The sequence below is a fragment of the Buteo buteo genome, chromosome 10 (assembly GCF_964188355.1).
Source record: "Buteo buteo chromosome 10, bButBut1.hap1.1, whole genome shotgun sequence".
Taxonomy (NCBI): domain Eukaryota; kingdom Metazoa; phylum Chordata; class Aves; order Accipitriformes; family Accipitridae; genus Buteo; species Buteo buteo.
Window position 1 is genome coordinate 12751479 of NC_134180.1, and position 15048 is coordinate 12766526.

The following is a 15048-nucleotide window of genomic DNA, read 5'->3' on the forward strand; positions in this document are numbered from 1 at the left end:
CTCCACCGTGGACCTCCATGGGCTGCAGGGGGACAGCTTGCCTCACCATGTGTCCTGGTTTCAGCTGGGATAGAGTTAACTGTCTTCCTAGTAGCTGGTACAGTGCTATGTTTTGAGTTCAGTATGTGAAGAATGTTGATAACACTGATGTTTTCAGTTGTTGCTCAGTAGTGTTCAGACTATAGTCAAGGATTTTTCAGGTTCTCATGCCCAGCCAGGGCACCTGACCCAAACTGGCCAACGGTGTATTCCATACCATGTGATGTCCCATCTAGTTTAGGAACTGGGAAGGGGGGGCGGGGAATCGCGGCTCAGGGACTGGCTGGGTGTCGGTCGGCGGGTGGTGAGCAATTGCCCTGTGCATCACTTGTACATTCCAATCCTTTTATTACTACTGCTGTCATTTTATTAGTGTTATCATTATCATTATTAGTTTCTTCTTTTCTGTTCTATTAAACCGTTCTTATCTTAACCCAGGAGTTTTACTTCTTTTCCCGATTTTCTCCCCCATCCCACTGGGTGGGGGGGAGTGAGTGAGCGGCTGCGTGGTGCTTAGTTGCTGGCTGGGGTTAAACCATGACACCATGGTCTTCCCCATGGGCTGCAGGGGAATCTCTGCTCCGGCGCCTGGAGCACCTCCTCCCCCTCCTTCTTCACTGACCTGGGGTTGTTTCTTTTACATGTTCTCACTCCTCTCTTCTCTGGCTGCTGTTGCACACCTTTTTTTCCCCCCCTTCTTAAATCTGTTATCCCAGAGGCGCTACCACCATCACTGATGGGCTTGGCCTTGGCCGGCAGTGGGTCTATCTTGGAGCCAGCTGGCATTGGCTCTGTCGGACATGGGGGAGGCTTCTGGCACCCTCTCACAGAAGCCACCCCTGTAGCCCCTCCACTACCAAAACTTGCTGCGCAAACTCAATACAAATGTAAAACGTACAGCATCTTAAAAATGTCTCATTTTTACAACGTTTACATTAAAAGCTATCCGTCATCTAGAAATGTTTGTAGAACACAGAGAATTGCTAGCATTCACCTGTCTGCTCTGATTTTGCTGTAAAGCATTAATTGTCAAAGCCGTGAAAAATTCCAGCATCACTGGGCTCATGATGCAGACTGAGTTTAAAAAGCAAGCAGTAACCGTAAAATACAGGATGGTCAGAATTCAGCCAGACATTATAGGTATGAACAGTTCAAAATACAATTCTGTTTCCAGCATATCTCTTTACACTGATACCTGAAGGGTAGGAGTAGGGAATATAGCCCATAGCTTAATTTCACATTCAAAGAAACCTTTTGGTAAAGTGGAGATCAGAAACTTGCAGTTCTTCAGAATCTGGATTATCTAATAAAAGCATCAATTTCTACAGAGAGGTGGTCATGCTAGAATCCCAGGCATGGTTTGTTTTCTCAGCAAAACCAGGTGGTTTCTAGTCATGTGGATTTTGGAGAAAACTTAAAATATATGACCCCTCTGAAGATTCAGAAGCCAGAAGTCAAACAAAAGTTACATACATGCCATTTTTATATTAAATCATAGTTTTTGTATTGTTGGCAAAGGTAATGTGTCTCACAGGAAGATGTGAATCTACTGTGACTAAAACACTAAGAGGCATCGAGATTATTGGGTATAAAGGCTAACTTGTTCTGTCTGCAGAAGAGCTTTTAACTGTATCAAGCAAAGTGCCTTAGTCACAGAGAGGAAAGACAAGACGAGTACTAAAAGCATACTGTCTAAATGTGAGCCCAGCTGCACAGCTGAAAAATACAAGTCGCTGGCTGGAAAAAGGTCAGTGTTTACTTGATCACTTCAGAGTTTGAACTCTCATCATATAATGGCATTCACGTGAGAAAATCTCCCCCTAAAAGTAGTGCTGGTCTTTTCATGGTCTTTGCAGATGAATGTGAAGATTTTGCCACATATAACCAAAGATTAATCTATCAGTCCTTTCTCTTTTCCGCTCCTTGTTTATCTTTCCTTGCAGATCTGTCAGCAGCAGCTCTAGTGAGCTGCCTTACCTGGTTTCAGGCTTCTCAGCATACCTGCTAATTCCTGTTGTAGCATTCCTCTCTTAGGATGGCATTTTAACCCCATCCTTCCCCAAAGCAGCATAAGTTCTGCCTGCATACTTCAAAGCACAGAATTTGAGACCCAAAATGTTATTTCCAGTTTTAGAATAGTGAATGGCTTTGATAAAAACAAAGTTGTACCTCTCATATGCAGGACTGGAGTGTCTATATACATAAAATACAAAGAAAGGACTAAAGACTGACTAAGAAAACACTCTGTGAACTGGAGAGATCTTACTATACAATACATATACTTCTCACAGAGAGAGACAAAGCCAGATTCCCAAAACAAATAGCAATGATTCCATCCTTTTCCCCAACAATTAGTCAAGTTCAAACAAAGAAAAGAAAAAAAAAGGAGGGATGGGACTTTGAGGAGGAGTGGGAATAAAAGCTTTAAACGTATATGGAGTTCCAGAGGAAAAAAATATTGTCAAATGTCTGTGACAAAAGAGTTCAGAGTATCTGGTATACGTGCAGAACTTGCTGACCAGAAAAGAGGTGTCGTGAGAAAGAGCTCTGGGAGATGCAGCCTGCTGAGAGTGGTCCATGGGATCCTAGGAGGAGAATCTGTTTTGGCATCAGCAGTTTGCTCTGTAATTAGAGAGTAACATCAGCTTTAAAAACAATCACTCTGATATTCTCCTTCAGATGGAAACTTCAGTTTTTGAAGTGGATGCTCATTTACTATGAACAAGAATGAAACTGGCAACTCACTTCATTAGCAGCCATTGGATAGTAGCAATTTTTAGCTGCAAATTACAAAATGGAGCAGATTCAGACACAAAAGCCCAAAGGGCGAAAAGTACTTTTTTTTTCTTCCCAATCTTCTAAACTAGTATATTTCCCCTACAGCATACCAATTTTATGCTTTTTATATTTGAGACAAGCTAGGAAGAGAGAAGGAGTTAAATGACTTAACTCTTCACTCCACCTCTTCTAATAATTTACAACTATCCAGGATAAATAGTCATAGAATCATAGAAAAGTTTGGGTTGGAAGGAGCCTTTAAAGGTCACCTAGTCCAGATGGGTAACGCTTTGCTCACACTCAGAGTGGCAGTATATGAGTATGGTGGGAAGGACAAGTCCACATCTGTTGAATTCTCCTGTGCTACCAAATTGCATAAACAAATGTCAAATTCGAGCCCCAGAATAGGCATGAAAAGAATATCAAGGGTAAGTTAGAAATGCTCAAAATTAGGAAGTAAGTGTCCAAGACAACTATAATTACTGTGCATGCAAAAGAGACACTGAGACTCTATCGGAAATCGTGAAGGTGGTAGCCTGCTGTGGCAAAGCCAGGTCTGCGGGGAGGTGCGGGGACCTCTCCCCCTGGGTGTACGCTGACCTGGCTGCCATCCCTCCCCCTGTCCCCGGCCCCCCCATCCTGATAATCTCCAGGTGTTTGTGCTACAGTGTGCTTCGACAGTGGCATGGGCCTGACCTCGGAGTGTTTGTGCTTAGTTATTATTCTGGCATGCTGTCAAAACCTTACTGTGGAGCATGTCAGAAGGAACATAGTGATTTTTTTTTTTCAATAGATGATTCTTTGGCAAACTATGAAAATAATTTCACTGGAGAAGGAAAAAAAAAAAATCCTTCCTCTTGCTTCAGGGCTTTCTTCCTGCAAATTTCAAAGGCCTGCTGTGAATAATAGTGTTCGAGCTTCCAAGCTTCAAGGATATTTTATAGTGGAAAGTGTTAGGCAACCAAAATAAATATCAGTTTCCACTGTTACCAAATAAAGGTTTTTCTTTATCTTGTACCTTAAAACCCATGTTAAATGACATTTTTTTAGAGATGCAGCTGTATGTGTCCGGGAGGGTTATTTTTTCATAGAAGACACTAGGTTTGTTCTAGCTTGTTTACATTTAAATGAGAAATAATTTAAGACAGAAAGAACATGATGGCTTGCTTTGTGAGGAAAAATGTAACAGGAATTCATCTTCATAAAGGACTGAAGGAAATCCTTAAATCCAAGTGCTGCCAGTCTCTAGGGTGTTCAAAATACATATTCCTATTTTATGGCTTGAATGCATCTCTACTTACAAGATTTGTGAATATTTTTGACAAACCTGGTCTGAGTTTTCTGCTAGCAGAGTTACAGATGAGGCAAGTTTTCCATGGTTTGGGGTTTTATTGCGAATGCTTTGCACAGCTCTGGTTATGTGCTTCCTTCTCATGACATCAGTGCTGAAGGGGAGAAAGAATGTAAACATCTGTTTTTTATAATTCAATTCCAGGCTTATAACTTGATTAGGATAAGCAATGTTTCTACATGATTAATTTTCCAGTCACAATATGATGGTTTTGAGTGTGCAGTTTTAGCACCAATTTTAAGATTAGTAAAATAAGGAGGCAAACTAATGAGGTAAATTCTGCTTTGTGGTCTACCTTCCCGAGCTGCACCAAACGCTGCGCGCCTCATCCACCTCACTCGTCCCGCTGATAACAAAGGATGTGATTTCCCTCCCACTTGGTGTTTAAAACGATGTCCCGTTGCTCCCCGCAGCACCTGGTGCAGCCGACGGGAAGGGAGGCTTGTGGTAGAAGCACTGCGGTGAGCAGGGGCAATGGGGATTCGACTCCTGGCTCTCCCCCAAGACCTTTCGTGTGGCGTTGGGTCAGCCACGGGGTGTTCAAGAGGTGCCTGCTGAGAGGTGGCTGCATCCTTAAACAACTAAGGAGCTCTGAAATATATATATATATATATAGCCTTTAATCTCTTCCACCGCCTGAGCAGGGCTAAACCACCACTCTGGCCCCTTTCTCTTCTTCCTTGCCCAGCCCTTCTCTCGCACCAGAGACCGTCAGTGCCTGGAGCCGTGGTCGCGATCACATCTTGGGGTCTTTACAACGCACTTTAATAGTCACTGTAAGAATACATACATAGAAGCTGAGGAGAAGCGAGGCTGGAAGGGGCCTCAGGAGGTCCAGCCTCTGGGTTTCGGGTAGCACTTGTGGAAGCGTAACCGAAGCGAGGGGAGAACCGGGGCAGCAGTGCACGGAGGAGCGAGTTCAGTCTCGTATCAAGCGTTTATAATAATAAAAGAATAAATACGCTCCTCTGCCTTCCTAGGGATGAGCTCGGGTCAGCACCGCCGTCCTCACCGCCCCGGCAGGTGGGGGCGCAGACCCCGCTCCGTGGCGGGCAAGTCTCTACCGCACCCGCCGGCGCCCCGTTCCCGCCAGGGAGGCTCCCCCGCGGGGCTCGGCGGCCGCCGGGGCCGGGGACGGGGCCGGGGAGGTAGCAGGCGGCCAGGTGTGAGGGGCGGCCGCCGGGGCCGGGGCCGGGGCCGGGGAGGTAGCAGGCGGCCAGGTGTGAGGGGCGGCCCCGGCCCCGGCCCCGGCCCGCTAACGGCCGCGGCGGGAGGGGGCCCCGAGGTGAGGGCAGGGGCCGCGGCGGGCCACGGGGGGCGGGGCCGCGGCCGGGGCGGGCGCCGCCTCAGTCCGCAGCCGGGGCTCCTGAGGCAACTCCAGCCTCAGCCGCGCCGGCAGCAGCTCCCGCGCCCCGCGGTATGGCCGGGGCTCAGCCTTCTCCCTCGGGGCGGCGCTGCCCCAGCCGTGCCCGATAAGAAAGGCGGAGCGGGGCCGCGGTCGCGCGCAGACAAAAGCTGCGGCGCTTCCTGCCCTCCGCGCGGAGGGGAGCGGGTGGGCGCCGGCCTCCGCGCTCCTGCGGGCGTCGCGTCGCGAGCGCCTTTCTCGGCCGCCGCGGGAGATGGCTTTCCGCGGGGGCAGCGGAGCGTGGGGAGCGGGTCTGGGCGCCGTGCTGCTGCTCGCTCTGTGCCCCCGCGCTGCGCCCGAGCCCGGCGGCGAGGCGGTGCCGGAGGGAGCCTCCACCCTGGCCTTCGTGTTTGATGTGACCGGCTCCATGTACGACGACCTGGTGCAGGTCGTCGAGGGGGCGTCCAAGATCCTGGAAACGTCGCTGAAGAGACCCAAGCGGCCGCTTTACAACTTCGCCTTGGTGCCTTTCCACGACCCAGGTAGGGGTTTCTCCCCTGAGGGCGCGGGCGGGGTCCGGGCAGAGTCGGGGGCGCGGGGGCTCCCCCGGCAGCCGCGGCAGGGAGCGCGGCGCGGGCCGAGGTGGGCGCGGGGAGGCAGGGAGCGGGGGAAGGGGAGCGGAGGAGGTCCTGCTCGGGGCTGGCTGTTGTGGAAGGCTGGGGTCCCTGCGCTCCCAGGGGTCTGGAGCGTAAGTATTTCTGTCGCATCTCGGCCGTGCCTGCCACACGAGTCTCTCCGCTGCGGTGACTTGCCAGGAGCCAGTCAAGTTTCCCGGACCCCTTCCCTGTCTCCGTGCAGACAGATACCAGCAGACCTTCCAGAAGCCTTCAGGGTAAAGCGAAGCGGACACTGAGTGCGTTAGGGCATCAAGTACTCCTCTTAATAATTCTAACACGAGCTGAAGCGGCTTCAGTGACCTTCTGTCCTAATAGAGAGCGGGCATACTAGTAACAAAGCTATCAAGTTTTTTTTCAGTGCCCTTCTACGTGAATACACTTACGAACGTACATAATACAGTTGCGCTTTTCCTCCAGTCTTGTCCCATGTTTACATTGAGAAACTTGCACTGAAATGATCCAGGAGCTTTACATGATGTGTTTTTTTGGTTTGGGTTCTTCTTTCTTTCCCTCATTTTACCTTTTTTTTTTTTTTTCTTTCTGCTATACATTGTGTGTTCTTCTCTTTCAGCATCTGTTTTCTATTCCTGTCCTGTCCCTTTTCTCTGGCTTTCTTACTCTTTCCTTGTCAAATATCTTCTGGTGACTTGAAGAGGAAATAGGAACAGGGTGCCCCAGGCTGGTAATGTGTGCTGTACTATGCAGTAAAAACTCTTTAAAGAATCAAAGAGTGGGAAAAAGCCCTGGAAAATGACCTTTCTGGTTCTAGTCCCCATGGAATGTCTCAGAATATGATATTTCAGAAGTCAATTCTTAAGAGTTCAATTTTTGCAGGGATGTCATCACATGTCTACCCCTTCTATTTCCTGTCAGTCATAGATACTTCTGCTTACAAGATACATGTTTGCTACTGTTATAAATACCTTAAACCAAATGCTTGGAAAACTAGAGAAAAGCTTGTCTGTGCAAATTTTGCTGTTTTGTTATCTATAAGCTTGTATAGGTTCTCTATTTTTCTTTTCCCTTATAGGGAGTCCATCATTGTGGTATCAGAGTATCCTATCACAAAACGGTCTGTTTATGTACCTTACTGTTTTCACCTTTGGTGTCACTTTCTTTTTTTTCCCCTCTTTACCTTTTTGTTATTTTATGGAACAAACATATATGGAACTTAAAAAGCATCATGCCACAGAAGCAAGCAAGCAAGAAGGAAGAGATTTTGGCCAAGTGTAGAGCCTAGAACTCTTACATCCTTTTGGAGAATCAAGCTGGTAGTTCTCCTTGGAGCTCTTTCTCCTTGGATGGGGCAGAAAATCAACGTGTTGGGCTGGGAATGTCTTGGGTTTATTTCCTCTCCATAACCACACTTTATACATCTTCCCTTTCTACTCACCAGAGTGATTCACTGTACGAATTGGTAGTTCTCTTTTTTTTTTAGAGGGCTTCGGTATCTATACCAACCATGGGAGCAAGAAGATGATCTTGCGTGGTGCACTTTTAGTTTGCAGGTTTGTGTGGATGGTCCTCTGTTCCTGTGCGTCCTTGGTAGAAAGAAGTTCCAGGTTTTGTATCACAAGTAGTTCCAACACTTAGCTTTCATCACAGGCTGCTTTCAAATTCTTTTGTTTCAATAGTTGATTTCTTCTTTCTCTTCCTCATTCAGTTTTTTTTCTGCACATTTTTACCTTTTCATTCCTTTTCTCCCATCTCCCTGACCCTCTTGCTTCCATTGGTTCTCCAGGATCTTTGCTTCTGTTAGACTGATTCTTTTAATCATGCTTTACTGTACCACCGACCTTCTTGTTCTGTACATACCTCACCAGCAACAAATCTGCTGCCACCTTCCTCTGATTCACGTTTTTCCCGCCTCACAGACTTTTTGCTTCCTTGCCTCTTCCCCCATTCCCTCTCTTTCCACAGGAGATCCCTTTCCTTGGCAAATGTTAGATTTCATTCAGTAGAGTAACTGAAACTTAAACCTGCAGAGAGCTGACCTATACAACAAAGAACTGCAGGCAAACATATATTGGTGTATCCTGTTACGTGTCTCTCTTCCTTGCACAGCCAGAGGGGGTCTTACTTTTTAGCGTGATGGATAATTTGTGAGGTCATAAAGCTGTTTGAAAGTGGAAAATGTATAATTTTAAACATAATTTTGTCTTAGTTTCTGAAAACTATTTCTGTGTGTCCTTCTTTGAGTTAGAAGGACCCTTCACAGTCCAGTGTCTTGAATTTTGTGGATGTAGCAGTTCAGACTGCTGGTAATCTGGTATTTTACATCTGATGATGACCAAGCCTAGGCACTTGAAAAGAAATGCAAGAAATACTGTTGTGACCAGTTCAACATCTTTGTTGAATCTATAGAGAAGTAACTTTTCTCAAAAACCTAATAAAAAATTATTGCTTGGCTTGTATTTCAGAGTGTCCAATTTGTTTACCTAGTGTTGTTCTGTCTGAAGACTGCTCAACTAAATTGATGAGATGCCCCCCCCCCCCCCCCCCGCCAAGTTGTCTGGTTATTTGCTCAACTGATAATTTTTCTTCAAAAAAGAACTTTCTATGTAGCTGCCCCACAGATAGACTTTCATGATGTTTTTGTGGGGTACTGTGGTCCATGAGGCAAATGGAACTCTACAAGGAGTGCAGCAGTTGGACCTTGAATCCAAGGAGCTTCTCTTTGTATAAAGCTGTCCTAATCCAGATACAGCCTTTATTGATAGGTAATTACAATTTAAAGTTGGTATGGATTTGGCTTTTAACTCCATTGTTTTCTTAATTTATGTTGCACAGTGTATGCTGAACAGTGCCCCAGTCATTCACTTTGCAGCACTGCTTGATTTGTACTGGTTAGTGAAACAGCTCAAGTGCTTTCTAAGTACCATAAAGAAAGAGCTGTTGACAAGGAGAATGTATTCAACAAAACCATATAAGAATCTGTCTTGGAAGGGTACTTGACATCACACAAGGTACAGCTGAATTATTTATAATTTTAGTTATTTAAAAATCCTCTCATATTCTACTGGACTACATTGTTACCAAAGTGCTGCATACTAATGCTGCATTGTGATGTGCCAACACATTGTGGCCTTTGGTAGATTTAAATGTAGTGTTATGACTATTGCAATGGTATTTTGCTCAGACTATGACGTTTTGGTAAAACAGTAATAATTAAAATGTGTATATTTTTTAGTAACAAACTTGAGGTTTTTGGCATAGAGTTATGGCCTACAGAAAAAATTTGTAATGGGTTTCGCATTCTGATACCACTGTACCATCTGGTGGTATGCTGAGATCTCCATTTTGAAAAAGCCTTTTGTTTTGGATTCTACTTCATGTGTAAGCATGTCCAATGTTTTAACAGATGACAGGAATTTTTCTATTGTGGTTTTTCAATGCCTAAAGATGTTCACAGAAGTTTTGTAGATAGTGAAAAGGCTGTTGACAAAGAAATCTCTTGCCAGACTTGCGTTCAATGGAAAAACTGGAGGGGGAAAAAAATAAGTCCCAAATTAAGAAGAGTTGGCCCAGGAAAATTTTGAATTGGAGCTAAAGCTTAAGATCAGCAAATGCTTTTGTTGTTGTGTGTTGTGGGTCCTGATCTCCTAACTCCCATTGTATCCTGTGGAAACGCGATTGGACTCAAAATGTCTTTATTTAACATCTGTGGCCAGCTTTTTTATTTTTCCTTTATGCCATTAAGGAATTTTGGAATGGAAAATAAGCTTAAGAGGACGAATTAATCCCTAGTATTTTTCTGTAAAGCTAATGGAATTATACCAGTAATAACTTTGACTCCGTGTGATTTAATCCAGCATTCCTTTAGTGTGAATGATTATTTTATAGACCAAACTCCAATAATATTAATTACAAGAAAAAATGAAGGGAATATATAACCTCTGGACTCCCTAGTGCACAGGATGATGTTTGCCTGTTAATACTCTGCACGTCTACAAATCTCTGATATGAGCATCTCCTAACCCTTTTTCTTACAAATCAGATCAGCAATGTATTGCCTATGTGAGAAAAGGGAAGACGTTAATACTACTTTGTTCAGATGGGAAAATGGTATTGAACTTCAGTCATCCACCTAGGGTCACATAGTAAATGAAGAACTAGAAATACAATATTTTATTTTTTTTTCCTTGATCCCACTCCTCTTTTTTTGGGAGTAAAGCTCTAATTATATCACGGAGTAAAGGCACATAATTACATTTAACTTAATAACCTGGGGTCTCCTTTATTTAATGGACTTGCAGTGCTATATCCATAACAATGGTTAGGCTGCTGAGCCACATACTGGCTTGGAACAAGTTCAGAAGGTCATATGAAAGGTCTGAGAACTTTGGTTTTTGCAGGTTTGATAGGTTTTTTTAGAAATTGTAATGAAGAAGAAATAATGGTTTTTTTTCCAGAGGATGAGCATAAAAAATTTAAATTAGGCTATTAATGGAATTAAAAATTTTCATACTTCCTGATATGAAAAGTATTGTGGTTATACAAATGGATAATAAAGGGAGATGGAAAGCTGTGTGCTGAAATGGAGAAGTATAAGCTTTCCTTTACATGTTAACTTCTGCCTTGAAAAAGACACTTGTGAGTGATGAAGAATAAATAGTCCTTCGAGTGTAGCAATAAAACTTCCACCCCTGCTCAGCTGAAATTCTTCCTGGTTTTAATTCAACTGCAGAGGCTGCATAGCCAGCCTTCCCAATATAAGCCACCACTTTGTCATTTCTGTATTGACAGGTAAACAGTATCGCTGCCTCTTCGCTGCCCAGCAGGTTTCTTACATCAGACTCTTCTGACAGCTTTTCTCCAACATGTTGCCCTGCACTTCCCCTTTTGCATTCTTCTGTCACTTGAGGCCTTTGGCCACAGGCTTTACTCTCAGATTTATGGGTGTCTATTAAACTTTTCAGGCAAAGGCTGAATGTATATAAATCAGTTGTCTGAAACCTTTTCCCATTTGGGAGAAGTTGAATGGTCCTTCTGGTATAGCCTGAAGGTCACTGTCTTCAGGATTCCCTCAGCTTCCTTTGGGTGGGGGAAGAAATGCTTCAAGACTTGGTATTAGTTTTACTAAAGAACAGGGACATGGCTGTGGAGAAACTGTATGGCAGTTGTTTTCAAAGCAGGGAGGACAAGTTTAAAGGAAGTACAGTATTTTGTACTGGTACCTTGAGTTTGCTAGCACCACAGAAGTGGCGTTCGTACAAGGGATGGGCGCAGCATGAGAAAAGTCTAGGAGTCCTGCGGTGTGCCATTCCCTTGCAGTTCTCATTCTGGGGGTCATGTAGACCTGTTGGTGCCATTGTGTTTGTGGGTAAGTAATAGCACTTATTTGAGGTTGGTCTGTTACAAGCCATGCTGTGGTGGGGTATAAACGTCCTTAGTGGGTGACATTTAGCACTGTGTGGGTGTAATACAGTAGATTTTAATTGAGTTTTGAGTACACTGTGATGGAACTAGAGGGGTTAGAGAAGAGGCGGGGAGGGATATTGCTGGTCTTTTACAGTGTATCTTTTGCTTAAGAAAAAGATTCAGTGGGTTGCTGCTGTGTGCGTGTGTCCTGGGCAGATGTCTCATCAATTTGTTGTATTCTGCAAACCACACAGTGAGATGGAAATGGGAATCTCTGCCCATCAGGAACTGAGGACTTGGTGGATTCTGGGAAGGTCTGCCTGTCTTTGGGCAGTAGCTCTTCCTGTCCACATTCAGTGGGTCTCCTCACCTTCCTCAGTACGTAGAACTGTTTGAAAACTGTCTAATATTTGAAATAGACAAATTATTAGGTTGGCAAGGAGGAATAAACCGCTTGCCAATGAAGTTCCTGTGGGGAAATGTTTTGCAAACACTGGGAACTTATGAAAATCCCATAGTTTTTATAGGAAGGAAAGAAAAGAGTTGCCCCAATTCTGGTTGGTAAAAGAGTAAGGCCAGAGGCAAGAAAATTATTCTCTCCACTTAATTCAAATAGTTTTCTTATTTTGAGCGTTGAGTGGGTTTCATATTCCTGAAATCCAAAGCGGGGCAAAAAAAAAGTGCTAATTTAACAAGTTGAATCTCCCTGTTCTGGTGCAGTAGCTCTACCAATGCATCACAGCTGATCTTTGAGTAGTGTTCTTTGGTGGCCTCAGAAATTTCTGAAAATCCTATCTGAAAAACTCAAGGTTGTGTAAGGTTTTTTGGGGTATGATTTATTTTGGACTTCCTTAGATATATAGTGACAGCAATAATGAGTGCATATCCAAGTTTTGAGTCTGTCTTTCATGTTTTAGGAGACACAATGTAAATTTACAACTGTTCAGTGCTGTCTTGGTATGCCTGAAGACAAATGATAACCAGAACTGGGCATAATAACTGTTAGATCTGCCCTTTGTGCTATAACTGTTGAAGTGTTATTATTACTTATTATTTCACTGTTGACAATTTCAGCAGGAAATACTCTGTTTCCTTAAGGCTTAAATACTGCCTCTTTATTGTTATTACTACTACTACTGAATTTTATTGTTACTGTTATCAGTTGAATGACAATCACAAATACTGTATAATAGCGACCAACTCTGAGTTGATAAGGATAAAGTCTAAAGCACCTACAGATATTTTCCATCTCTGAGACTTCTATGATAACTGTACTGACTGTATGTGAAATAAGTGTTTTGAAACTTTATTGTCATCCTTAACAGAGATGTTGTGATATCTATAAAATCAATTTTATATGATTACATGGCTGTTTTCTTGATCTTCTGGAAGGATTTATCTGGGGTCCCTCTAAAAGTAGCTGTTTATATAGATTACAGAAGACAGTATTGCTAGTGCCAGAAGCTCCAAGATTTGTGAGACAGCCAAAATGTTGCAACATCATCCAAAAGCCTACTAGACCATCACTTACAACTTATTTTTCTGCTGTCGTACCTTTGCCTGTCCAGCCCTGAAGGTATGCACAATGGTAATTTCCCCCCCAATTCTTGTATCTTTTTTTGCAAGGGAAAGGATTTTTAATCCCTGTTTTTACTTGAAGATACACTGGAGATTTTTTCCTTGGGGGAAAAAAAGTGGTAATGCCTCAAATATGTCATTCTCTTCTGCTTTGCATTATGAATTATTTTTCATGTTACTTTTGAAACTGTTGCCTACTGAACTTACACAGAAGCTACTTGTTCTATTTTGCTTTGCTATCCTCAGCTCCAAGTGGTGACAATTACATGAAAAGCTCTGTAGCTCATTAGTAATGCATCCCAATGTTACTCTGTCCCAATAATTATTACTGATGTTGTTTAGCAAATGAGGCTTGCTGTTTAGCAGCACATGCATGTTCTCTATCGCTTCTGGAGTTCACACAGAGGGTACTTTCCCTGTTGTGTCCCAAATAGCAGTCACTATTACAGTGCCATTGCAAACTCAACCATTAAGTATGCAACAATGTAGCAAACAATTGTATGGAGTTTTAAATTCACTCCCAAATACAGTTGTTTTGAGCTTTCTATCAGTTGCCTTAGAATCTTTACTTTACTATTATCCCCCCATGCACCTGAAAAACTCTTTCACTTCCCAGTATAGTAGGTTTTCCTGCATATCATGTATTACTATTGTATTTTCTGAAGACTATTAGATAGCAAAATGCAGACTTTGCTGGAGGATCACACACCTTGTTGAGAATGGAAGGGTGGTGTGTAGCTTCTGTAACTTCCATTCCAGATATGGTTGTGTCTTTAGATCATCTGCAGTGAACTGAACCTGTTGAGAAGCCACTTGTCACTGTTCTCAGGGACATCAGTGTAGAAGTGTAGGTGTACATCATAAAATACACATTTAAAGAGCAGCATAAATCCACACAGTGACAGTATGAAGGTCTGGTTGGTCTTTCAGCTGCTGTTCTTCTGCACAAAAAGATGTCCCTGCCTTCCCATTAGAGGTTGCTGCCCCATTATTTCTGCTACTTCAACTATTTGCCGATTCATCTCAAAGTAAATATCACACAATACTGAACCAGATTAGAAAGTGATCAAGCTGGTGCTAGTTAAACTGAAAAACCAGTGAACCCTTGCCCCAGATAAGAAGTGGCTGTAGAGTGTATTTCACCATGTCCTGAATTACCCAAGCAGTGAATATGGCTTAATCCCTCTGAAACACTGTGTGGAAGGAGGATCTGTTGAAGCTGTGTTTTCTGCTTGCATGGGCAGCTGGGGACTGTGCCTTCTCCTCCTTGTGAAGCAGGGAATGGCAGTTGCTCTCATCTAAGTTAGCAATGTCTGAGAACTGGGAGCAGCGGGGAGAAGGTAGATACCAACAGTGTAAGAGCTGAATTTTAGTCTTCTGCCTTTCTCCATTCTCCTTCCCCTCTTCTCCCCATTTTCCATTTATTTCTCAAAAGTTGTGGGAGCCTGTGCTTCCACACAGTCATGTATGGAAGCCAAGTTAATCCTATTAATGGCAATAATTGTTTAACAGTAGGCCATGTTGGCTATGGCTCTTGATGGGAGCTCTATGGTATGGAAAGAAAAGAGAAACTTCTGATGATGTATGTATGCATCTACTGAATTGGTTTAAATGCCCACAAATCAAATTTGTAATGATTTATAAAATTAGATGCAGATCCTCAAGTGCTTTTAACCTATGACTAAGCTGTCCCTCCTCGAGATTGATATATTCTGTCTCTTTCTTATCTGAAGAAAGGAGTTATTTTTCTGAGAATGCAAAGTAATTAAATGAATGAAGAGGCATAAATATTATATACATCTTTATCTCACTTTAACTGAGGCAATAGTGTTCATTGCAAGATGAACTGTCAGTGAAATATAGAGAGGGAAGTTGACAAGGAGGCCAACCAGAGAATGTTTGCCTCTTGAAATGCCAAC

At 43.4% G+C, this 15048-nt stretch overlaps 1 protein-coding gene across 1 annotated transcript in view; it reads left to right on the top strand.

Moving 5' to 3' along the window:
- Nucleotides 1-5647: 5647 nt before the first annotated feature.
- The window catches only part of HMCN1 (hemicentin 1), a 210130-nt gene continuing 200729 nt past the window's right edge, over nucleotides 5648-15048 (top strand). The window contains exon 1 of the mRNA XM_075038698.1: nucleotides 5648-6055. Coding sequence (XP_074894799.1) covers nucleotides 5788-6055 — 268 coding nt within the window. The 5' untranslated portion in view covers nucleotides 5648-5787. The remainder of the gene's footprint in view (nucleotides 6056-15048) is intronic.